Below are 26,174 nucleotides of genomic sequence, written 5' to 3'. Positions count from 1 at the left end.
CATGGAACAAAATGGAAACACAAGGTTGCACTGCGTTTGGGAACTGCTCTCACCTGAAACACCCAGAAAGGAAGGCTCCAGGATGACACCCAGAACCTCCCATTCCCTGGGTCCCTGGCTCCAGGACAGAGGAATTGGACCTACCTGCAGAGAGTCCCGCCCTGCCTGCCGGGTCACACTGTGTCCTGTACCGTGTGGAATGAGTTCCACCCACCTGCTTGATGATGTTCTGTCCTGTGACGTTCTGAATGACAGTAGCCGTGGAGGCACTTGCAGCAGAGCTCCCAGGAGAACTTGTGGTTGGCTTGCTCACAGGGCTGGCCGCAGCTGGAACACTTGTCACCGTGAGCCCTGCTGGCCCAGATCCAGGCCGCTGCACGGTGGCCGCTGCAGTCTGGGCCTTGACTGCTACAGTGGCCATTACTGTCTAGTTCAGGGCATAAAGCCAACAGCTTCATTAGACATTAACGTGCACCCTAGTACTCACAGCAGCCGGTTCAAACACACTGTCCCACTTGAGTGTTCTACCCGGGAAACACACTTCTAACTTTATAGAGCTTAAAGCACACCACTCTCTAAGCTGGATACTGTACATTTCAATTTCAGAATCCCTTTACATTTAATAATCATCCTACTCCTATACACTGAGGATATACATGATTATACTCATTTTACGTACAGAAAATTGAGGCAAAGAGCATACAATCTTCTCAAAACACACATATCGACAGTAGCATGGCTAAGACTGCCGGCAACACTGGAAGAGCCCAAGACAGATTCTTAAGGTCCGAACAAACACCCCACTTCTACCACGGTGCTAAGGTTAGAATCCCAGCTGAGGGACTGGCATTGTGTTAGCATGTTGAGCTGTCACCTGTGGTGCCAACACACCATGTAGCTGCCAGTTTGAGTCCAGCTATTCCACTTCTGATCCAGCTTTCGCTAATATCCCTGGGAAAGCAGCTAAGTGCTTAGGCTCCTGTACCCATGTGGGAGACCAAGCAGAGGTTCCTGGCTTCAGACTGGTCCAGCCCTGGACACTGTGGTCATTTGGGGTAATAGCCAAGCAGATGGAAGAGTCTGTCTCTTCCTCTCTTTTTTTTTTTAAAAAAAAGATTTATTTATTTTTATTACAAAGTCAGATATACAGAGAGGAGAGACAGACAGGAAGATCTTCCATCCGATGATTCACTCCCCAAATGAGCGCAACGGTCAGTGCTGCACCGATCCTAAGCCAGGAACCCGGAACCTCTTCCAGGTCTCCCACGCAGGTGCAGGGTCCCAAATATTTGAGCCGTCCTCGACTGCTTTCCCAGGCCACAAGCAGGGAGCTGGATGGGAAGTGGAGCTGCCGGGATTAGAACCGGCGCCCATATGGGATCCCGGGGCGTTCAAGGCGAGGACTTGAGCCTCTAGGACACGCTGCCGGGCCCCCTCTCCTAACTCTAACTTTAAAATAGATAATCAAATCTCTTTGGGGAGGAAAAAAAAGAAATCTCCCAAGTAAATCACCAAGAACCCATACCAGCATGTAAAGCAGAGCCTTTACAAATACTTACCCAGCTCTGAACCCTACGGCAGCTGCTCTGATGAGCCTCACTGTCAGCATTAACGTACGATCCCTGATCATCCCCAAGCCTGCCCAACTGATTTGTGGTCACTATCCCTCTATCACAATGTCCTGCAGAATCTCTATTTACCTGGGGCACAACTTTAGTCTGTGTGGCAGTAGCTGGAGCCCTGATCTGTGGTCCTGCAGGCATCTGTGGCAGTGTTGACGTGGGTCCTGTTGACTGCGGAGGCACAGCAGGAAGGCTGGGCTGGGCTACCACGCGCACCTGAGGCAGTCCGGCTGAGCCAGAGTGGCTTACTACCCGGGTGGCAGTCTGAGAACTGGGTGGAGTCTGGCTGGAAGCTGGCGAAAGCATTGTTCCAAGCTGTGGCATTGTTGGTGAAGACACCAGAAGAACACTAAAAGGAAATCAGGAGATACAGACACCTAACTCATTTATACAGAGGGACTTCTACAGGAAAACAGCTGGAGAAAAAAAATAGAGGTGCACTTACCCAGAGCTAGACTTAGCTGGTTCCGAAACACTGGTGGGGCAACTTTTGACTGAGGACACAGGGGGAGGGGAGATGGGAGTGGCAGGCAACGCTGGCGTGGTGGGCGTCACAGGCGTGACTGGGGTGGGTGGCATGCTGGAGTCACTGAGGCTCATCTGGCTCTGCTCAGAAGGGCCACTGTTCAGGACCTTTATGGGATTCTCCTTGCTGCTGGACTTCTAGAATGGACAACAAGCAAATTCACCCACAAGGTACACAAAGGTTTCACTAAAGGCAGGCATGGACTCTGCAGCTTCTAATGCATTTCTAATAAAAGCGGAGTTTGGCTACTCCCTACTGCCTCCATCCCAGAATCCCTAAAGCATCACTCACGCTGTCACTTACCACCTTGGATGGGGGCTTGGGCTTTTGCTGAAGAGCTTTTCTGGCTTTAGCTGCAGCTGCTTGTGCTTGATGAATCCGCTCTGTGAATCAGAGTAGTAAGCTCAGTGAGTGCAACCTCAGCATGCTTAACAAGGAGCCTTTGTTAAAAGCCAAAGCCAGGGCCTGGCACTGTAGGCCAGGAGGTCAAGCCACTGCATGCAATGCTAGCATGCTATAAGGGTGCTGGTTCAAGTACTTGCTGTTCCAATTCTAATCTAGCTCCCTGCTAATGTGCCTGTTAAAACAGTGGAACGAGCTTCACCCCTGTCTGGAGATCCAGAGGAGGTGCCTGGCTCCTGGCTGCAGCCTGACCAGCCCTGACACAGTAACCATTGGAACAATGTGCCAATGGGTGGAAGACCTTTGTCTCTCCCTGTCTTTTAAATAATAAGACAAATCTTTAACAACTAAGCCAGGATGGGCATTCGGCACAGTGCTAAGATGCCACTTAGGACAAGTGCCTGTGTACAAGTCCCGGTTACACTTCCGATCCCAGCTTCCTAACCACACACACCCTGGCAGGCACAGGTGACAGTTCAAGGAGCTGGGTCCCTTCTTTCCCTGGGAGACCTAGATACAGTTTTGGATCCCTGCCCTCAGCTTGGCCCAGCCCTGGTTACTGCAGGCATTCAGAACGAACCAGAAGATTGGTTGTCCTCTTACTGTTGAGATGAAGGAAAATATGTCAAACACTTTTAAAAACACCAAAAGCTTAGCTGGTGGGCACAAGCCTATCCTGCCTGAATGTAAATAAAACTAGTGAAACCGAGACAAAGTAAGAGCAGCCCTCATCCCGTCTGACGCACTGTCCAAGGACTCACGCACCAAACTCCCCCTCACTGCGGCCGCGATGCAGATAGATCCACAGCTTCCGGCCGATGTCGTACTTCACGCACGGGTCCTTCTCGTAGTGCAGCCGATCCAGAGCGCCGCTCACCACCGCGTTCACCTAAGCACGGAGCGCGCAGAACAAGCACCACTTGAACTCCGGGGGGGAAAATCACTGAGGAGAGTCAACTGACAAACAAATTCTATCCCAGCCTAGCTACATACTCCTGGTGGCTCAACAAATCACACAGCAAAAAAGAACTGTCAGGCCCCTGAGATCCTGCTGTGTTTCCACAGTGAGGAGCCTGTTAACTGACAACATGGCCAGCCTTCCCTTTGCCACAAGCTGAAGGAAAGCTCACAGCCAAACAACGATTTCATCATTGTTGTACTCATTCTTCAAGACACACTATCCCTTCTTCAAAGTTTATAAAAAATTGATGTCACACTTCAAATTTCTTCTCATATCCACTCTAGAACATGTCACAAGTGATCTCTCCATCTTACCTGTGTGCTGGTGACATCGGGTGCGAGGAATTGGGAGTCCTTGAGCAGTTCACAGATCTCTGCCCGGGTACCTTCTCCATTAGGCAGCCGGGCGGCAGCATCTCGAACTGATGACATCAGAAAATGCAACGTCCAACAGTCAAGCAGGGTTTCTACTAAGAAACAATGTCTCCTGATCTGCTACAGTGGGGTCACACTATTGGGCTACCGGCCCCCCACCTGATCTGACTCAGCAAGGGCAAACACTGCCCTCTAGTGGCCAGCAATCTGCCACTGTAATTTACATGCAACACCTTAGAATTCAGGTGAGTGAACGTGAGTGAAGAAAACAAGACATCTTTAATCAAAAGTTAGCATATTTTTTTATTATAAACAAAGGTTAAAAAAAACATATGGGCAGAGCTTCGGATATCAGGACAGACGTCGGGTAATTTCATACACTACAGGCACAAACAATACATCATTATTGCCTCAGAGGTCCCGACATAGTAGCCTAGCAGGTAAAGTCCTCGCCTTGAACGCACCAGGATCCCATATGGGTGCCAGTTCTAATCCCAGCAACCCTGCTTCCTATCCAGCTCCCTGCTTGTGGCCTGGGAAAGCAGTCGAGGACGGCCCAAAGCCTTGGGACCCTGCACCCAGTGAGAGACCTAGAAGAAGCTCCAGACTCCTAGCTTTGGATCAGCTCAGCACTGGCCATTGTGGCCACCTGGCAAATCAACCAGCGGATGGAAAATCTTCCTCTCTGTAGGTCTGACTTTCCAATAAAAATGAATCTTAAAAAAAACAAACAAAAAACTGAGGACCCTGAGTCGAAGAAACAAGGGGAGGGTGGCGAGTCGGCGTGGGGCCTGACGGTGTCTGCACACGACATACCGAGAGAGAGGATGGTGACATAGGCAGGCCTGTCGGAGCGCAGCAGGGAGTGCTCCCGGGCCTTGTTGAGGGAGGTCTCCTTGTCAAACACACCCTTCACCGGCCCCACCACAGACTCAAAGCCGTGCATGCGGAAGGTGAACGCCTTATGGGGCTGGCTGTACCTGTAGCGCTCCTACCAAAAGAAAAGGGAGAGAGCTCTCTTAAGTCAGAATGAGCAGGTTCTCTCTAGAGCTCCCCTTCAATAACACAACCTACATGGAGGAAGAACCAAGCGTTTCCACGAGAAACAACTCAGCCAACCACATTGGGAAAAGAATGGTTCTCAGAGCTGGCCACTGTAAACATAAATGCATCCCATGGCATCCCCGCAGCAGTCTCCACTCTCTTCCTTCACACTGCTTCTGCTCCCAAGAAACTTCCCTGCTAGAGGGAAGTGTGTTAACCGCCCCTAAGAACTCAAACAAGAATCACACTGCAGTGTCTCGGCACAGGCTTCTAGAGACAAGCACTGGTTTCCAGTGTTCTTACCTGCTCCTGAAAAACCCGTTTTTCTTCCCCTGTGCTGGGCCGCACCACATAGTCAGTTCTTCTGAAACATAAGGAATGTTGTAGCAACTGAGAGTTGACAAGCGCATCAAAGACCACCCCCGCCCCGGCCCTTCTTCAACACCCAGAAATAAATCTCCTGGAATCATGAAAAACTGCCCCTTCCTAAGCACCCAATTCTTGGCAAAGATGAAAAAGTCCATTTCCCAGGTGGAAAAGACTGATACTGTTAACTACTAATTTAACTGATACTGTTAACTACTGTACAATAGCAACAAAAAATCTACCCTTAGAGTAAGAAAGGCCTTCAAATATGAAAGATGACAAAGGTAGTTTTTCTGCCACCTCAGAAGTATCCAGAACTTGGGTTCTATTCCCTACTATGTGAGCCCACACATTTTGCCACTTCAATCAGGTCTCTGTGCTGGGGTTCAAAATCTACAGACCCATACGCATTAGCAGAAAACAGCAATATGAGACAAGCCACAGCCAAAGGCAGTCAAGGAACATAAACTCTTAGTGTGGTCCTATCATTAACTTTCAGCAAGTCACTTAACCATGTTCTTAATGGAAAAATGAGGAAGTTTTATTAGTCATCTCAAATGGAAGCCAAGGAAGACTCACACGGAAAAATGTGTTTTTGGGACAGGCATGTGGCTAAAGCAGCAGCTTACTATACTGACATCCTATATGGACAGCAGTTCAAGGTCCAGCGGCTCTATGTCCAGTTCAGCTCACTGCTAATGCACCTAAGAAAGCGAAAGATGACCCAAGTATTTGGGCCCTTGTATCCATGTACAAACTCAGAAGAAACTTCTGGTTCCTGGCTTGAGCTTGGTCTAGCCCTAGCCACTGCAGCAATTTAGGGAGTGAACCAGCAGAAGGAAGGTCTCTCTTGCCTCCCACCTCCAAATAATGCTGACTTCCCATTAAATTACACACACACACACACACACACACATTCAAAGTATGTTTGGGATTGGTGTAGTGGTGCATTAGGCTAATCCTCTACTCTGTGACAGCAGCATCCCTTATGGGGATGATGCCCTTATGGACACCAGTCGTATCCCATCTGCTCTAGTTCTGATCCAGCTCTCTACTTGTGGCCTGCGAGGGTAACAAAGGACGGCCCAGCGCCTTGGGACCCTACACCCACGTGGGAGACCCAGAAGAAGCTACTGGCTCCCAGCTCCTTGGGACCCTACACCCACGTGGGAGACCCAGAAGAAGTCCCTGGCTCCCAGCTCCTTGGGACCCTACACCCACGTGGGAGACCCAGAAGAAGCTACTGGCTCCCAATTTGAAACAGTTCAACTCTGGCTGTTGTGGTATTATAGGAAGTGAACCAGCAAACAGAGGATCTTCTCTGTCTCTCATTTCTGTTGAATCTGCCTTTCAATTAAAAATACATCTTCCTTAAAAGACAAGTATTCATAAGCATCCTGCCTTTAAAAAAAGTAGTATGTCCTTCGACTACAAGGTAGATCATGTCCCCTTCGAGCCTCTACAGCACAATGCTCTGGCTTAATTAAGAGAGAGTATGGAAGAGAGTATGTATGACGCACCTGTCGGTGACGATGTGCGGACAAGAATCAGTACACTGATAGGACCTCTGAAGTCCATTACAGTTCTAACACATGAAGAAATGTCAGCAGAATCAAGGCAGTTTCTTATATCATGGTTTCATTACCGCCCACCATTAAGGTATTATACTCACACTCGAGGGACAGGTGTTGTAGCATCTGAGCTGTCTTCATTTTCTTGCTGGAGGGAAGAAAAACATTAACAGATAAATGGACTAAGAAATTTCCACTAACCTAAAGGCTCTGGAAACAGACTGAGGAAGATGTTATTTCTTTGAAGCCGTACCTTACAGAAGCTCTGGTCCTTGGTCTCCAGCCACAGCTGAAAGAGCCCAACTAATTCTTTTTCATTATCCTGGGACTGGCCTATTACAGGAACAAAACACAGACAAGAAGAGCGTCTAAGGTGACATTCAAAATCCTACCTTCTCATTACTGGTTTGCTTTATGCGCCAAGACCTGTATTACTAATCCTTTGTACAAGCACTGCCTAAACCATCATTTTTACCCAGCAGTTATCTGCTGTGCATCCAGGCACTGCACACAAAACTGGAGTTACTCAAAAAATTCAGTCTCTGCCTCCATGAAGTTCACGTAAATTTAATTCAAAAACTGGCAGGACTCACAAAGGATGTCTTAATAGCTTTATGCCATGGAAATAATCCTCACCTTGTGGGTAAAACAAGCTGTAACCAGAGGGACACAAAGCCATTCTAGGGACTGACACAGCACGACAGTCCTAGCCAAAGTTCCTGAGCCCGCTCCTGGCCTCCTCTCAGGGCACCCCTTGGAGCCCACTATGGTCACACCTGGCACACCAAGACACCTAGGTTTCCCAGCTGGGCTAGAAGCCCCAGCACAAACATCAGCCAGGCATGCCTGTGTGAGACGGCCACCGCTCTGCCCTTAGCAGTCAACATGTAAGGCCAACACTTCCCCACCCCAACCCTGAAGATCTCAACTCTCTTATCCTGGGACACTTCACCCTTAAGCCTCCCTCTCCTCATTTCCATGTGCCTTCTAGAAATGCTACTTTAGGGCCCGGCACCGTGGCCTAGCGGCTAAAGTCCTCGCCTTGAACGCCCCGGGATCCCACATGGGCGCCGGTTCTAATCCCGGCAGCTCCACTTCCCATCCAGCTCCCTGCTTGTGGCCTGGGAGAGCAGTTGAGGACGGCTCAAATATTTGGGACCCTGCACCCGTGTGGGAGACCTGGAGGAGGTTCCAGGTTCCTGGCTTCGGATCGGAGCGCACCGGCCGTTGTGCTCAATTGGGGAGTGAATCATTGGACGGAAGATCTTCCTCTCTGTCTGTCCTCCTCTATGTATATCCGCCTTTCCAGTAAAAATAATAAATCTTTTTAAAAAAAGAAAAGAAAAGAAATGCTACTTCAGTCAATTCACCTAAGCTGGACCTTCTTTCAACATTCTGTCTAGTCCCTGCCTAGTGTGCAATCTGCCCTCTGAACGTCATGCCCCATGGCTGCTGGCGTATTCTCTGACAGCTGTATCTTAACAGAGCCAGCAAACAGAGTGCCTCCTACCCCCACAGCTGATTTCAGGTACTTCTCCCCCATTCTCCTAGAAGAGCAAAAAAAAACCAAAAGCCTATTCTATACTAGAGATCCCAGAAAAAAGCCTACAGACAAACAGTAACTGATTTTCAACAAGGGCATCAGAAACACATAAGGAACAAATGATGCTGAGGAAAACAGGATGCCCACATGTAAAACAGTGACATTAGACCTTTACTTTACACCATATGCAAAATCCAATTCAAAACAGTTTATTCAAAAGGCAGAGTTATCAACAGAGAACACACGGATCTTTTATCTGTGATTTCACTCCCCAAATGGCTGAGGGGCCTCAGCACTTTGGACCATCTTCCACTGTTTTTCCTGGTGCATTAGCAGGTAGCCAGACCAGAAATGGAAAAGTTGGGACTGAAACTGCTGTCTGTATGGGATCCTGACATGACAGGCAGACTAACGTGCTATGCCACAACATCAGTGCCTCAAGATGGTTTCAAGATTTACACAGCAGGCCTGAAATTGCAGAACAAAACAAGAAAGTTTTATAACCCTGGTCTTCACATGACACCAACAGCATAGCAGAAGTAAATATGATTGCATCAAACCAAAAGGCTTCTGTGCAGCCAACAGTAAAAAGGTAACACAGAGAATGGAAGAAAATATCTGCAAGCCATCTAAGAAATTAATAACTAAAATATAACAAATTTCCACAAAAAACATTTTGAAGGGGTGAAACAGGTGAAGGGGTCTAAATAGACATTTCTCCAAAAAAAATAAAAGAAGGGACAACAGGTACATAAAAACTGCACACTATCATTCATCAGCAAGGAAATGCAAAGCAAAACCACAGTGCAGTATCACCTGACACCTGTCAGAGAGGCTAGTACTTAAACAAAAGATGGATGCCAATGCTATGACTCACAAATTCTCCACCTTCGAGTGCCAGAATCACACCCGGGCACCAGCTCATGTCCCTACTGCTCCACTTCCCACCCAGCTCCCTGAATATGGCCTGGGAAATCAGCAGAGCATGGTCCAAGTCCTTAGGACACTGCACCCACAAAGGAGACCCAGAAGTTCCCGGCTCCTGGTTTCAGCTCAGCTCAGTTCAGTTCAGTCACTGCAGCCATGTGGGGAGTAAGCCAGCGGATGGAAGATCTTTTTGTGTAAATCTGCTTTTCAAATAAAAAGAAATCAGGCCCGGCAGCGTGGCCTAGCGGCTAAAGTCCTCGCCTTGAACGCCCCGGGATCCCATATGGGCGCCGGTTCTAATCCCGGCAGCTCCACTTCCCATCCAGCTCCCTGCTTGTGGCCTGGGAAGGCAGTTGAGGATGGCCCAATGCATTGGGACACTGCGCCCGCGTGGGAGACCCAGAGGAGGTTCCTGGTTCCCGGCTTCGGATCGGCTCGCATCGGCCCGTTGCGGCTCACTTGGGGAGTGAATCATCGGACGGAAGATCTTCCTCTCTGTCTCTCTCCTCCTCTCTTTTTATCTGACTTTGCAAGAAAAAATAAATAAATCTTTTTTAAAAACTCTATTTTTTTTAAAGACTTATTTATTTTTTTATTGAAAGGCGGATATACAGAGAGGAGCAAAGACAGAGAAGATGATTTTCCATCCGATGTTTCACTCCCCAAGTGACCGCAACGGCCGGTGCAGAGCCAATCCGAAGCCAGGAGCCAGGAGCTCTTCTGGGTCTCCCATGGGGGTACAGGGTCCCAAGGCTTTGGGCCGTCCTCGACTGCATTCCCAGGCCACAAGCAGGGAACTGGATGCGAAGCCGGGATTAGAACTAGCAACCATATGGGATCCCGGGTGTGCAAGGCAAGGACTTTAACCACTGTGCTATCATGCCGGGCCCAAAACACTCTATTCTTTAGAAATAGTTTATATGGGTCTACCCAACATAACCTCAACAGTAAAAACACATTTTTAGGAAAGAAAATAACTACAATTACAAATTAACCCTCAAATCACTGACTTAATATAAATGTTAACAAAATACCTCTACAACTTTAAATTTAGCTGCTTCAAGTCTCAGTGCCTCTGCTTCTGCTCCAGCTTCCTATTTGCACATCCAACGGCCCAAGTGGCCTGGCCTCTGTCACACCCATGTAGAGACCAGGTCCAGATTATGCAGGTTTTGGGGGAACACAAAATCTCTCCCTTTCCCTCTCCCCAAGTGCTTTCAAATAATAATAATAACAACAACAAATCTTTAAAGCTCAAAACAAAAAACCCTCGGTCACTCTGCACAATAAATACATAAACAAATCTTTTAAAAATGTCAGCCACCACCAGCACGGTAACAGGACAACTATTCCACCACAACCTGAGCAAACCAACGGAAGGTGCTAAACTCACACCTTCAGAGCACAAAAGGCATCCCGCCACACCCTTTCACAGAGCAAGTAAGGGCTAATAGGTTCTTTTAGGCACATCTGCTGGACTATACTGATCAAAAGCTAGAAGAAATCTATAGGAAACAGAATGAAAAAACCTATTCTGGAGTACACACACATACCAAGCAATTTCCAATGCTGGGTTTTCTCTTTGAATTCAACAAATGGAGAGAAACTGGAAGGAACAGCTGTAAAAAAAATGAACAGTACAATAAGCCACACAGGTCAGAGAGGGTTGAACTGACAAGTCACATACACCCCTGAGCACTGGGCAGGATTTTGAATGATTGCTTCCTAATAGCAGAGAATTACACAAACGCAAAATGGACGAGACGAGTCAAGCTGATCTTACCTCGGCTTTCTCCAGCCAGATACTGCAGGGCTGGTAACACCAACTCAGCCCAGTTGGGGGCTGCAGAGAACCAGCTGTTGAGGGAGCTGGCTGGAGACGCCTGCCAATCCAAAACCCGTTCCTCTAGCTGAGGAAGAAAAGGAAGAACCCAATCAGAATGCCAGCAAGTCCATAAATGATGCATGGTCAGCTTGCCCAAATCACAAACCAGGTTAGGGCAGCCAGCAGAGTGCCATTAGGGAGTTGAAGGATTTGAAAATTTTGGTGCACATGTGACTTTCAAAATTACCATAGGAAGGCTAGCCTGATTCTCCAACAGTAAGATCTCTAACAGCAAGGAAAAGAAGCTGGAAGATATTTCATTGAATCCAAGGCAATGCTTGAGGTCTTCAAGGGGCCTAAGAAGGAAGAAACATATTTGAGAACCACCAGAAGACAAGCATACCCCTACATTAGGTCAGCCCCCCACCAAATTACCTGGCGGTCATAAAAGGTGTTAAAAGTAGCACCCAATACATTCTCCCAACAGGATCCCTGGAACTCGATGCTTGTGGCCCAACAGAGAGAGCTAACACCCTTACAGCCAGCTCACGCAAGCCCAGGAGAGTGGGCAGTGCTCTGGGCTTGTCTTTCCACCCTGCACATTACATGGTCTCTAATGCTCACTTACTCTTCCTTGATGGCAGGTACTGCCAGTGGGGATGGGGCCTGAGAGAGAGGCGGGACAGCATCAGCAGTGCTCAGGGAATCAACCAGATCCTCTGCCTCTGACTTGATCGTTTTTATTTTCTTCTTTTTCTTTTCCTCTTTCTCCTTAACCTTTCTTTTAAGGATCGCCAGATCATATAAGGCTAGAACAAAAAGGTTACTCAGTCACAGGACCGTACTTTTCACATCAGGCTTAAGGCCCCCCAAAGAGAGAAAAGTATAAGTGTCTCAATAAGAAGACAGTTTTTATTAAATGAAATTCAACCAGTGACTCATAGCTTAATTTTAACATCTATTAAAAAGTCCAACTGTATAATGCACTAACTTAAAATTCATTTTCCACCTATCAATCCTAAGAGGCAATAACAAAACAAAGATTATCATCATGAGAAAAGCATGCAGATAGGCCACAGAGATTAACACAATAATCAAATGAAGTGAAGGCTACCTGAGGGGACCCACGGGAATGTACCTGCTAGGGAGCCTTTCCTGCCAGCATTCACGCGAGTCATGATGTCATTGAGAGTCAGGTCCCCTGTCAAAAGGTCCGGGTGATCCTAGATGTGACATTCAGTGACCTGGTTACCAAGGCTCAAAAGAGGATCAACAAACTGATGGTGACTTTACCAATTTCTCTACCATATGTAATTAGACACTACATTAGACACTTAAGGAAATCATACTCCAGTATAAAATGTAGAGCTAGGAGCTGGCTTTGTGGGCTTGTAAAGCTGCCATACGAAGCCTCAGCATCCCATATGGATTTCTACTTCTGATCCAGTTCTTTGTCAATATGCCTGGGAAAGCAGTGAAGGATATGGGAGTCTTGGAACAAGGTCCTGGCTACTAGATTTGGAATGGCATAACTCTGGCCATTGCAGCCACTTCAGTGAACCAGAGGATGGAAGACTTGCTCTTTGTAAATTCTTTCTAAATACATCAATAAATCTTTTTAAAAGGCACAGATAAAAACTGCTGCTCTTCCTTACAGTGGCAAAGATGAGCCAGTTTCAACCTTTTTACTACACGACATTTACAGTTTATAAAGCTCTTCTCATTTCTCATCTCAACTACTAACAGTTTTGTTAAGTAGTATTATACATCACAAGAGCTGAAAATGCAAGTTCAGAGATGTTGAGGGTCTGTCTAGTATTCCAGTATGCAGGAAAGAGAATTCAGTTCCAGATTCCCTGTAGGATTCTTCCTTCTCAGCACTCTTGCCTTAGACACCCTGTGTGGTCTTTACTCCCTGCCTTGGCCCTACCCTGATTTGGTAGCAGAGTAATGCAAAGTTAAGTGAGAAGCACAAAGCATCTGACTTGGCTCTGCCGCCTCTGTGTGCAGGGTCCAGGGCAAGTCTTTCACTTCTCGGAGCACTGGGAAAAGGACAGAACAGTGTCCTCAGAAAGGAACAAGCAGACACTGTTAAGCATGCCCTGTAAAATCAAAGTATTTGACATCCCACACCTCTAACACAGTTCAGCCTCTCCTACTGTTCCTGTTCCCCATCGAGGATAAGAAACCTACAGCGACTCTCTGCTATCTTCCTCAGGCCAGCCATAAGACTGAAAACCATTCAAGGCCACACCCTCTCCCAAACTTACTGGTTGGTATTTCCGCTTCTCATGGTGCTTCTTTAACATTATCTTCAGGTCACTGTCCCCCAGTTCTATTTTATCTAAGAGAAAATGAACCAAACCTTATGGACTAGGTTATCCTACATCACAGTGCTCCAGTTTACATCTTTCTCACCACTTCACATCTTTCTGGTCACTTGTGAAATTCAAAACTAAGATAGCTCTGAGCTTCCTTTCTGATTCCTGTATACCTGCAAGTACTAAAATCTTACATCAGCCACAGGATCAACACATCCACTTTTCTATACATCAATCAGTTAATTATTAGGCTGGCTCTGAAATTTCAAGGTTCTTCACACTCTTCTTTAGTTCTTATTCCAAATAATCTTCTTTTTCCAAATAAACTCTTCCTCATTTCAAACATTCTAAGGAATTGCTTTAGTTCTTGCTACCCCTTTTGTTCACTAATATTGTTAGTCTAAGATTTTGCTTTATTTAGCATATAATTTTCAAGGCAAAGACAAGAAAGAAAGGCCTACCTCCAGAGGCAAAAATGTGGAATGGTATGACTTCTCCAAATGGCTTAATTCTAGGGAGCACTGTTATCTTCCCGGCCAGTACGAATCCAGTTCCCACCTCCCTCTATGCGTGCTCTCAGATCTACACTGTGACTTCCAAGAATGACATAGTGGCTCAGTGCTCACCTACGGTTTTCATATCCATGGTAGAAAGCGTGGGCACCACCCTCAGGGGCACCGCAGGACTAGGAGAACGTGCTGGAGAGCTCGGAAGCCATGAGCTGAGATCTTCAAAAGAAAATTTTTCTTGTAAATCCAACGTGGCTGTGGACTCCAATAGGGGAGATTGGGTAAGTGGCCATTTGGGTTCAACAAGGCTAAACCACCAACATGGAGGCCAGGATTCCACACTCCTTTCTGACCCTTCCCCAGATGAGCTGGAGCACACTTAGGTCATCTAAACGGCTTTTCCAGGAAGAGAGACTTCAACACAGTGATGGGGTCCCATTGCGGCAGGCCAACAGTCACTACTACTCGCCTGTAAGGGGAAAAGCAGTTCTCTCAAGTGGCACCATGGGCCCACACAGGCCTACAGTGAAGACAACCCTGCCATGCAGGGGTTCAATCAATAGGTCCTCTCTAAACGTGAACGCCACATGAACACACGTAGTTACTACCAACTAACAGCAATGTCCCAGCAACCCAAAAGCCCAAGGTTTCTATTCCCACTATCCACCCCACACTAAACAATGCTGGAAAAACAGGAGTCTATCCCTGGCTCCAAAGAGGTCAGCAGCCGACATAAACCCGCCCCAGCTAGCCCCAGTGCCAAAGGACACGCACCTTCTTCGTCAGAGGACAGGGCTGTGTCCCCACACTCTTCCTTCACTTCCCTCAAGACCTTCAAGTAGCGCTGCTGAGTCCGCCACTCGCGCTCCTCTGGGCTGCGGGACGGTGAAGGCCGCTTTTGCCGCACAGGGAGGGCGGGGCCACCCCGCCGGGCCATGTCCAGCAGGTCCTAGAGGAGCAGATGAGGCACACTGTGTCATTTCACTCTTGTCCTGTTCTTCAGTGGTAAGCCCCATTCCTTCCTTCGAATCACACAAAAGGAGGCCAAACTAAAAGGGTCTTTGCAATTACAAGTTGACTGTCCATAAACTGCAAACTCAGAATCAGGCAGGTGCTGTAGCGCGGCAGGTGAAGTCACCCTTAGGATGTCGAGTTCTGCTTCTACTCCCAGTCCAGCTCCTGGCTAAGGTGCACCCTAGCTTGGAAGCAGCAGAGGTGACTCAAGAACTTGGATTCCTGTCACTCTCATACGGGAGACACAGTTCCTGACTCCTAGCTTCAGCCTGGCCCAGCCAGTCACTATAGGCATTCACTCTTCTCTTCACCTCTAATATTAAGAGATATCAGATTATTAAGGTGAGGCCTTCTGAGTGCTGACATGATATTACGAATGCAAAATTCTACCCCTGATCTGATGCAGCAGGTTGCAGTCAAAGCACAGATACACTAAAATAAGGTGGTGGCATGGTGGCAAAGTATGCTAAGCCTCCACCTGTCACACCAGCAGCCCATATGAGTGCCAATTTGTGTCCAGTTCCCAGTTTATAACCTGGGAAAGCAGCAAGTCCTGGAGGCCCTGCATCCATCTGGAAGACCAGGAAGTTCTCGGCTAGGGTCCAGCCATTGAAGTCATTTGGGGAATGACCCAGCAGATGGAACATCTTTCTGTCTCTCCTCCCCTGTAGCTCTGCCTTTCCAATAAAAAGAAATAAACCTTTAAAATAAATTTATCTTTTAAAAGCATTACCTTCAGGTTATATATACTAAAAGCAAAACATAAATGAATTTCAAATGTAAACTTGGAGTTCATCCCAATGTATTTCATGTATAGGCAAATAATAAGAATAAAAAATATCAAAACCAGAAATGCCTTTTACTCCCAAGCATTTCAGGGAAGGGATATTCAATCAGCATCCTAAGACCAAACATCCAAATACTAAGTGCTGAATTATCCCAATGGGCACTGAGAATGAATACTTGTACTAGAGACCCAAGTACCTTTACAATGAAACCGAAAAGACCACTTCAAGTCAGGACAACATTGCTGCTAAAAATTTCAGGCTAGTCCTGACCCAGGAAACCATGAAACAGGGTATGCTCACCCAGTGGCCGTTTGAACTGCACGCATCTCAATTCCAAAGAAAGTTTCCTTAACAACCTATGAGGGATCTGAAATCCATCCATCTTGGTAAATATCAAAGCTACTGTATTACATCCTTTTTTTAAGATTTATTTTATTTTTATTGCAAAGTCAGATATACAGCGAGGAGGAGAGACAGAGAAGATGATCTTCCGTACGAGGATTCATTCCCCAAGTGACTGCAACAGCCAGTGCTGTGCCGATCCAAAGCCAGGAGCCAGGAGCTTCTTTGGGCTTCCCACGTGGGTGTAGGGCCCCAAGGCTTTGGGCAGTCCTCAACTGCTTTCCCAAGCCACAGGCAGGGAGCTGGATGGGAAGCAGGGCTGCTGGGATTAGAACTGGCACCCATACGAGATCCCGGCGCGTACAAGGCAAGGACTTTAGCTGCTGGGCCACCACACCAGGCCCTGTATTTCATCAATTTTAAGAAACACTTTTTTCCCATATTTTAAAAAAATCTCTGAAGGGGGCCAGCACAGTGACTCAATTGGCTAATTCTCCCCCTCAAATGCAGGCATCCCATTCGGGCACTGGTTCATGTCCTGGCAACTCCACTTCCTATCTAGCTCCCTACTTCTGGCTTGGGAAAGCAGAAGAGGATGGCCCAAAGCCTTGGGACCCTGCATCCATATGGGAGACCCAGAAGAAGCTCTTGGCTTCAGATTAGATCAGCTCTGGCTGCTGGGGCCATTTGGGTAGTGAACCATTGGATAGAAGATCTTTCTCTCTATAAATCTGCCTTTCCCATAAAAGTAAAACAAATTTAAAAAAAAAAAAACTCTAAAATTGGCGTACACTCATAAATCCATCATAAGAAAAGATGACACAGGGCCCGGCGTCATGGCCTAGCGGCTAAAGTCCTTGCCCTGAACGCGCCAGGATCTCATGTGGGCGCCAGTTCTAATCCCGGCAACTCCACTTCACATTCTGCTCCCTGCTTGTAGCCTAGGAAAGCAGTTGAGAACGGTCCAAGGCCTTGGGACCCTGCACCCACATGGGAGACCTGGAAGAAGGTCCTGGCTCCTGGCCTCGGTCTGGCACAGCTCCAGCCGTTGCAGTCTCTTGGGGAGTGAATCATCAGATGGAAGATCTTCCTCTCTGTCTCACCTCCTCTCTGTATATCTGATTTTACAATAAAAATAAATAAATCTTTAAAAAAGAAGAAAAAGATGACAGTTTAACTGTGCTGTAGCTTAGTTGAGAACCTTTTTTTCTCATTTTCTTGAAAGAGAAAGCTAGATATCGCCTATTTACTACTTCACTCCTCTAATATCCCCAATCATGACAGCTGGCCCAGGCTGAAGCCAGGAGCCAGAAACTCAACTCTGGTCTTCCCCATGGGTGGTAGCCATCAGCACTGTCTTCCAGAGGGCCTATCAGCAAGAAGCGGAAATTAGGAGCAGACTGAGCCGGGACTCGAATCCAGGCACTCCATGCAAGGCTGCACACACAAGGGCCTCTTCACCACCAGGCCAAAATGGCCTGCCCTGAACCAGTGTGTGAATTCACAGTAGCTCTGAGGTCACTGCCCACGTGCTTTGCCAGCTGCTAGTTACTTACACTCCGGGAAGCAAGAATCTGTTTGAGCAGCCGATGGAAATACTGCTGCTGAGAACTGAGGTATCGCTTGTACTGCGACTTGAAGCACAGTTGTCGGTACTTGACCACCTCAGGGTTAAAATGTCCATCTGGGGGAAGAGCAAAGAGCTAGAGTGACAAATGTGTCAGTCATACGGAGAACTTTATTTCACACAAACTAAAGGAGAACGTGTATTTAGGGGAATTCATAAAGAGAACCGAAATGAAAGGACAAGCAGTGATAGTGAAAACTGAGGATTTGAAGAAGCAGGCAATGAACCGTCCTGCCAAGCTGGAACGGGGCACTGGTCAGGTAACACTCCTGCCCTGAGGTTCCTGTTCACAGCCTCACCTGAACGACACAGCATCTGGGACCAATGCAACAGACACACTAACACCCCCAACACAGGCCCCGCCCACAGGCCCTCCCTTAAGGCCTAACAGGGCTCTCTCACGTCTGCTTGCTGGACTGCGTACTCTCATCTAAGACCCTCAGCCAGCCATAAGGGGATTTCCTCCTCAAACTCATCACCCATCTAAGGAGTGGATGCCAATATTAAGATTAAAGAAATGATTTATTTGAAAGAGTGACAGAGAATCTTTAATCCAATGGTTCACTCCTCAAATGCCTGCAACAGCTGCAGCTGGGTCAGGCCAAAACCAGGAGCCAGAAACATCATTTGGGTCTCCACACAGCTGAACGAACCCAAGCATCAGGCCATCCAGTTACCTTCCAGGATACACATCAGCAAAAGCTGGATCACAAGTGGAGGCCGAAGTCGATTCCAGGCATTCAGAAAAGAGATTCGAGTATCCAAGCTGGGGATTAACCCACCATGCCACAACACCCTGGGAACACTAATTTTACTAATTTTAATTATTTATGTTCAACCACTTGAAAAGCAAAGCCAAAGAGAGAATTGATATACCTTTCACTTATCCACTCCCTAAATGCCCACCAACACCAGAAGCCTGGAACTCCATTCCGGTCTCCCACTGGGTGGAAGTTCCCCCAAGCACTGTGACATCATCCACTGGCTCCTATGACACACCAGTATGCAGCCAGATCAGAAGCAGAGCAGCTGAGATGGTAACCACCACACCACTACGGAATGTTGGCAGCCTATGCAGAGTTTTCTGTTTGCTTAGTTTTTCCAAGATTTCTTTCTTTATTTTTTTATTGGAAAGGCAGATAGACAGACAGAAGGAAAGAGAGAAAGATCTTTCATCCTCTGATTCACTGCCCAAGTGACTACAACGGCCGGAAATGAGCCGGGAGCCAGGAGCCTTCTCCAGGTCTCCCACATGGGTACAGGGTCCCAAGGCTTTGGGTCATACTCTACTGCTTTCCCAGACCACAAGCAGGGAGCTTGATAGGAAGCAGAACAGCTGGAATACAAACTGGCACCCATAGGGGATCTTGGCAGATGCAAGGCAAAGATTAGCCACTAGGCTACTGTGCTGGGCTCACTATGCAGAGTTTTAACAAGCTATGATACAACACTCACGGCTTCCCCCTCACCCCAGAATCTTCATTTTAAACCGTAAGATAATGAGAGAACTAAAATGACTAATCTACTCTCTCCACAATCTTTTAACAGATGCCAAGGTGTCCAATTTAACAAAACTAAGAGGTGATCTTTCTGGACCTCCATCCAAATCAAAGTTCCTCCCAGAAAAGAGGCGAGGCTTCCCCTGCTCCTCCCCAAAGGACAGAGCACAACTTGTCACTTCAGAGTCTCACACTCTTTCCACCACCAAAGAAAGAAAATGAATGGGCAAGAAAGGCTTTCTGGGAATAAGATTATCACATGGCTCCCAAGTATCACCCCACAGACTATTAACTACAAAATCACCTTTAAAATCAACATGTCTGGGGGACAGCATCGTGATGAGGCAGGCAAAGCATCCCCTATGGGAGCCAGTTTGTGTCTTGGATGCTCCACTTCAGATCCAGCTGCCTGCTCACGTGCCTGGGAAAGCAGCAGAGGATGGTCCAAGTACTTAGGCCCCTGCCACCACATGGGAGAGCTGGCCCAGAGCTGACTATTGCAGCCATCTGGGAAGTGAACCAGTGGACAGAAGATCTGTCTATGTGCCTGTCCCTCTTTCTCTATAACTCTTTCAAAAGAAATAAGCAAATCTTTAAAAATCAAGAGATCTGGCAGATGCCACTTAACCAAGTGATCAAGCAAGGCACACACCAAATGGAAAAACTGACACCATGTGTCCCTTCAGGTAATGTGACAGGAGAAACACTGAACACTTAATGTCCCTGTCAACAGCATTTAACACAGATCTAACTGAAAGGAAAAAGACAAACTCTCAGAAAGCCAAACATTGTATGACTCACATGTCCTGAGCTCTTCAACAACGTCAGGGTCTTAAAAGATAACCACAGTAAGAACAGGCAGATGGCCCTAATAAAAGAACTACAGAGACCAACGCCACATATTAACCCTGAACAGAAAAGACATTTTAAGAACAACCAAGAAGATTTGAACATGACATCCATGATAGCAGTTGTTCAATGTGAAATTTCTTGGCTGTGACTACAGGACAGACATTAAGTGAAAGAAATATCCATGCTAAGAGACACACATGCTGAAGTGCTTAGCAGTAAAGTGTATGTGCGCGTACGCATGTAGAATTACAGGTAAAAGAGCAAACCGCAAACTATTCATAAAAACCCTTACCTATTAGTCCTAAATAGTACACTGAAGATGTTCTAATGCGCATATTGATCCAGCGATGATTATACAGCTAAATGTATACGATGCATTTTCAAGTCAATAAAATTTGTTTTTATAAAATAGTCTAGGGGGCCTGGCACAGTAGCCTAGTGGCTGAAGTCCTTGCTTGCATGCACCGGGATCCCATACAGGTGCTACTCCACTATCCCAGCTTCTCCACTTCCCACACAGCTCCTTACTTGTGGCCTGGGAAAGCAGCAGAGGACAGCCCAAGGCCTTGAGGCCTTGTGACCCTGCGCCCACATGGGAGACCCGGAAGAAACTCCTGGCTCCTGGATTCAGATTGGCACAACTCCAGCCATTGTGACAGCTTGGGGAGTGAACCAGCAAAGATCTCCTTCTCTCTGTATATCTGCCTTTCCAAAAAAATAAATAAATATTTAAAAAAAAAATAGTCTAGGAAGCCAAATAGTATACAAACCCACTCTACGCTGGGTCAGTTTGTGTACATGAGAATAAACAGAATAAAACGAAGACAACAATGTTTTCCTCCCTCAGAAAAGAGCACTGAGCCACGGACCTCGGAAGAGCTTCTGGGCGATGTGCAGCGGGTTTCCAAAGCGGAAGTTCTCCCCCCCAAACAGGGCCAGGATGAGCTCGTGCTGCTGTTCAGGGCTGTCCTCGGGGAAGTGCGGCAGAAACTGCTGGAGATGCGCACGCTGAGAGTCACTTAACACTTCCTGCCAGGTTGACAGGCTGACAACATCGAAGAATATCTCAGGCTAGGAGAATTTGGGAGAAAGAAAACAGGAAAATAAGCTTTCAAGAATGTGCAGCACAACATATCTAATATATAATTCACAGTTTCAGTCATTTTCTAAATATTTATTTCATTGGAAAAGTACATTTAAAAGAAGGAGAGACCGAAAGATCTTCCATCCCCTGGTTCATCTCCCAGTCACAATGGCCAGAGCTGTGCTGAACTGAAGTCAGGAACCAGGAGATTCCTGAGCTCCTGCAGTACGCGTTTCCAGCCCTTCAGTCCCCTAGTCGGTCCGGGCTTGATTTGTGATGAAATCGAGTCATGAAACTGTAATCATTGAAGAATGGAACACAGGTCCATGGAACTATCACAGGTGTCGACGTCAGCATGAATACACATCTTCAAGCTGTGAAAATGACTCTGAAGAACAAAGAGCCCACACAGCTGGAAACACTGAGCATCCGAGGAAATAACATTCGCTACTTCATTCCGCGACAGCTTACCTCTGGACACATTACTGGTGGACGCTGAACCCAAGGTGAAATCTAAGAAAAGGGCAAGCTGCTGCAGCAAGAGGCCAAGGAAGAGGAAGAGGACGTGGCCGTGGCAAAGGACAAGGGGGTCCCAGGTGATTACGTGTCATGATTACTGTTGCAGAGTGATGAATGATTCCGCATATTCTTTGAACAAGTTATTGTTTGCTTGTCACTTTTTAATAAATGTTAAGTGTTGGGGGAAAAAAAAGACCAGTGTCCTTTATAATAAAGCCTGGGTTCGAACCCCAGCTCCTGACCCAGCCTTCCTGTTAAAGCACATCCTGGGAGGCAGCAGCGGGCTGCCACCACGTGGAGACCTGTATTGAGTTCTGGCGTGGTTTTTTTTTTTTTTTTTTTTTAAAGATCTATTTTTTTTATTTGAAAGTTAGATATAAAGAGAGGAAGAGAGACACACAGGAAGACCTTCCATCCACTGATTCACTCCCCAAGCAATCACAATGGCCAGAGCCGAACCAATCCAAAGCCAGGAGCCTCTTCCAGGTCTCCCACGTGGGTGCAGGGTCCCAAGGCTTTGGGCCATCCTCAACTGCTTTCCCAGGCCACAAGCAGGAATCTGGATAGGAAGTGGGGCTACCAGGACACAAACCGGCACCCATATGCAATCCCGGCGCATACAAGGCAAGGACTTTAGCCAGTAGGCTACTGCTGCAGGCCCAAGATTTTTTATTTTTATTTGAAAGGCAGATTTACAGAGAGAGGGAAAGAGAGATTTTCCATCCACTGGCACATGCCCCAAACAGCGGCAATGACAAGAGCTGGGCCAGCCCAAAGCCAGAGCTTCTTCCAGGTCTGTCAAGCGGGTACAGCACTTGGGCCATCTTCTGTTGCTTTCCCAAGATGTACTGAAGGGAGCTAGATCAGAAGTGGAGCGAGCAGCTGGGACTCCAAAGACTGGCAGCATCACAGGTGGGGGTTTTACCCACTATACTACAGCACCAGCCCTCCCTCTCCACTGTTTTAAACAGTCTACATCACATTGTTGAGTTATTTTGAAACATTAAATATACAGAACACACTTTACATTTTCTTCTTTAATCAAAGTATTCATCAGATACCACACACTAAAGAATGCTCTGCCTACAATGCAGAAATTTAAACAAAAAGCACAAAGACTTAAGACGTAGCATATACATCATGTATAAACAGCATGGGATGGCTGCTGATGGGAAGCTGAAAGAGAAAATAGATTGCAAGGCGGTTGGTACTCACATCTTCCAGAAGGTCCTCTGGCAGACTAACCCTGGCACCTCCCAGCAGGCAGTCCTCCATAATGCGGGAGCCATGGCCAGCTCCACAGGGACCCAGTTCCAGGGGATCCGTCAGCATATGGTCCAAGGAATCCATTCTTTACTCCCACAGGCACCCTGGACAATCACAGGCATTTGAGACAGAAACACAGAAATCCCAAGAATATGGACTGTTCTTATCTACCAGTTACACCCAAAATACAACTCAGCAGCTCTCGTCCCTCCCCGCGTCCCGCTCTGCACCGCTGCGTCTCCAATGGGAGATTCTGTCTCAGCCGAAAGGGGCTCCTTTTGCCTGAAACTGCCATGCTAAAACCTAAAATCATAAATTTCTTACACCTTCCAGACTCATAATAAAATTCAAACATTACACAATAAGCAGAGCCTGGTCCATAATTTAAAACTTCACAGACTTATATAAGCTAATATAATTAAATTTCTTTAGCAATTTTTTTAAGCAACTTGTTATTTTTCTTTCACAAAAATATGCTTATGCTAGAAATTCAGGTAAGCTCAGACACATGCACAAACTTATCAGGATGTGTGCATAAAATGTCAGGCCTTTCATCTCTCTCAATTCTTACAACTGAGCAAACTGTTACATGGACTACCCCTGTTCTATCCATAATCAAACTGGGATCAAAGGCAGGAAGCAGTTTGTTCAACCTGAGACTACCGAGAACTGAGTCTGCCTGTTAACCCACCTGCTTAACACTGCACCACACAATGTCTCTTGTATAAAATCTCAATTTAATCTAGGCAGAGGGGACAGTGTTATGATACAGCGAGTTAAGCCACTGTTCTTTTTTAAAAAAGATGTACGGGGAGGGGCGGGGGGAATTCCAGTGCATAAAAAAAAAAATGTGTCACATAATGCAATGAAATCAATAAATAAATTAAAAAAAAAAACAAATTTAGAAACTTAAAAAAAAAAAATGTATTTACTTTTATTGGAAAGTTAGAATACAGAGAGGAGGAGAGACAGAGAGGAAGATCTTCCGTCCGACGATTCACTCCTCAAGTGACCACAACAGTCGGTGCTGCACCGATCCAAAGCCAGGAGCCATGAACCTCCTCCAGGTCTCCAACATGGGTGCAGGGTCCCAAGACTTTGGGCCGTCCTCGACTGCTTTTCCAGGCCACAAGCAGGGAGCTGGATGGGAAGTGGACCTGTGGGGATTAGACCCGGCGCCCATACGGGATCCTGGCGCGATCAGGGTGAGGACTTTAGCCTTTAGGGCACTGTGCCAGTTCCAAGCCTCTGCTTTCAACACATGCCCCAGGCTGAGTCCTGGCTGCTCCACTTTCAATCCAGGTTTCTCCTAATGTGCCTGGGAAAGCAGCAGAGAATGGTCCAAGTGCTTGGACCTCTGCACCCACATGGCAGAGCTGCAAGAAGTCCTGGCTCCTAGCTTCTTCAGCCTGGCGCAGCCCTGGCCACTGTAGCCATTTGGAGAGTAAACCAGTTTATGCATGATCTCTCTCCCCCTCTTTGTGCAATTCAGCATTTCAGATCAACAAGTAAGTTTCGGGGCTGAGGGGACCATGCAAAGGAGCTTAATAAGACTATTAGTCCACATAAACTCCTGCGTGACAACCACAAAGTCTGTGGGGAATCCATCTATTGTTGGTATGCCTGATCCTTATAATCACGAAATTGATGCTACTGTTTTTCCTGTAATAACTGAACGACACTGCAGATCTTCAGAACACACACCATTTCAGGGAGCATGCCACAGGGAGAGCAGAAAGCTGAGATCACAGAACTGAATGTTAACAGGGCCACGGAGTGCTTGACCTCAACCACTTCATACACACCTGGCTCCTATTCCCACCGAATGGGCTAACAAGCACACGCCAACAGGGGCAGTCAAAATGCCAGACCTTTTCCCGTATCTGCCACTACTGCTCAGGGACATTCTGGAAACCTTATCCTGCCAGGCGTCAAACTCCTACCTGTCAGATGCAAAGGGGTTAGACCAGCTCCTCTCTCCTGCTATTTCAGCGCCCGTTCCCATCACTTCGTGTAGGTACCTGTCCTTCCCAAAACTCAATAACCCACAGCACACCTACATTACCTCTTAAACTGCAGCAGCTCTTCACTCATGTATTTCAAATTCTCCCGGAGATTTAAGATCTGTTTAAAGATAACAGCAGAAAGAGCAATAGCTGAATCCTGGCGTCTTGAACTGGAGTCCCGCACCTTTCCAACAACCCACCGCACAGCACCCAGGGGTGCTGACAACACCCTCCACACGTGGCCTGGGAGTTTTCAGCAGAGAGAGGGAGACAAGAGAGAGAGTGAGAGAGAGAGGGAGGAGAGTGAGTTATGTAGAAGCACAAAACTTCACACAGCAACGTGAGTTTGCTGTGCAGAAGCAACCTGATGCTTGGGAAGATCCTGGCAACACAGTAACAGTTGCAAAGCGCGCCACCCACCTGCCTCTAGCCGCCACCCGCACACATCTTTCCTGCATTCCGCGGTGGCTGCCCACCCAAAGCTAACCCAGACCAGTGACAGCCGGCCCCTCCCCGAACAGGACCTCAATTTAACAGTGCGGGGACCCCGGAAGCGTTCTGAACCTCTCCACCGGCGCTCTTTCCTCTGCAGCTGGGCTTTCACAAGGACCCAACCACAACACGGAAGCTAGCCCGCCGACTCCTTCCGGAGCCCACGCCGGTTCCCGATCCCGGAGTCCAGGACGCAACCCTCCTCCCGATCCACCCGCCAACCACCCGGCCCCGGGTCCCGCCCCTCCCCCCGCCTGGCCCACCCCCACCTGGGCCGCTGCGCTGCCCGCCCGCCACCACGCGGGCCGCGGCCGCCACAGAAGGCCCCCGGCCCCGTCCCGTCGCCCCCCGACGACACCCGAAGCCCATAACCGCCCACGGCTCACCCTCAGCCGACACGCGTCTCCGGCCCCCAGCCCTCAGCGGGTCGCGAGTTCCCAGACGCGCGCGCTCTCGCCGGGCCACGCGCGCGCTCCCGCCGGGCGTCTGGGTGCGCGCACGCTCCGGGTTCCGGAAGGGGCGGGGCCTGGGCGCGAGGCCTGCGCACGTGACCGCGCAGAGCCTCCTGAGGCGCTGCCGAGTGGGTGTGTGCCTGGCTACGTCCGGGAGGCCGGCGGCAAGAATGGTCTCTCCCGTGCGAGACGCTCTGCGGAGCCTGAATCCCGCACCCCGGCCTCTGTCCTAAATACTTTTT

General features: G+C 47.8%; 1 protein-coding gene and 1 pseudogene across 4 annotated transcripts in view; one reads left to right on the top strand and one right to left on the bottom strand.

The window, feature by feature from the left end:
* NFRKB (nuclear factor related to kappaB binding protein) overlaps window positions 1-25,243 on the bottom strand; it is a 35,969-nt gene extending 10,726 nt beyond the window's left edge. Inside the window, exons 1-22 of one of the 4 annotated variants that reach the window (XM_058664108.1) lie at window positions 25,048-25,243; window positions 22,932-23,086; window positions 20,983-21,184; window positions 17,692-17,819; window positions 14,766-14,940; window positions 14,109-14,246; window positions 13,432-13,505; window positions 12,300-12,384; window positions 11,790-11,970; window positions 11,409-11,517; window positions 11,120-11,246; window positions 10,890-10,955; window positions 7,120-7,199; window positions 6,968-7,014; window positions 5,233-5,293; window positions 4,702-4,876; window positions 3,826-3,932; window positions 3,316-3,439; window positions 2,452-2,531; window positions 2,068-2,285; window positions 1,701-1,971; window positions 215-427 (exon numbers count right to left, since the gene is read on the bottom strand). In XM_058664108.1, the coding sequence (XP_058520091.1) occupies window positions 215-427; window positions 1,701-1,971; window positions 2,068-2,285; window positions 2,452-2,531; window positions 3,316-3,439; window positions 3,826-3,932; window positions 4,702-4,876; window positions 5,233-5,293; window positions 6,968-7,014; window positions 7,120-7,199; window positions 10,890-10,955; window positions 11,120-11,246; window positions 11,409-11,517; window positions 11,790-11,970; window positions 12,300-12,384; window positions 13,432-13,505; window positions 14,109-14,246; window positions 14,766-14,940; window positions 17,692-17,819; window positions 20,983-21,184; window positions 22,932-23,066 (2,796 nt within the window). In that variant the 5' untranslated portion in view covers window positions 23,067-23,086; window positions 25,048-25,243. The remainder of the gene's footprint in view (window positions 1-214; window positions 428-1,700; window positions 1,972-2,067; window positions 2,286-2,451; window positions 2,532-3,315; window positions 3,440-3,825; window positions 3,933-4,701; window positions 4,877-5,232; window positions 5,294-6,967; window positions 7,015-7,119; window positions 7,200-10,889; window positions 10,956-11,119; window positions 11,247-11,408; window positions 11,518-11,789; window positions 11,971-12,299; window positions 12,385-13,431; window positions 13,506-14,108; window positions 14,247-14,765; window positions 14,941-17,691; window positions 17,820-20,982; window positions 21,185-22,931; window positions 23,087-25,047) is intronic. The other 3 variants (XM_058664109.1, XM_058664110.1, XM_058664111.1) reach the window with 3 other exon arrangements.
* On the top strand, window positions 21,474-21,797 carry LOC105942245 (small nuclear ribonucleoprotein Sm D1-like; annotated as a pseudogene).
* Window positions 25,244-26,174: the final 931 nt, after the last annotated feature.

This window comes from Ochotona princeps, chromosome 4 (assembly GCF_030435755.1).
Source record: "Ochotona princeps isolate mOchPri1 chromosome 4, mOchPri1.hap1, whole genome shotgun sequence".
Lineage (NCBI taxonomy): Eukaryota > Metazoa > Chordata > Mammalia > Lagomorpha > Ochotonidae > Ochotona > Ochotona princeps.
The sequence above is the reverse complement of the archived record's forward strand: the minus strand, read 5'-3'. Positions and strand labels throughout refer to the sequence as shown.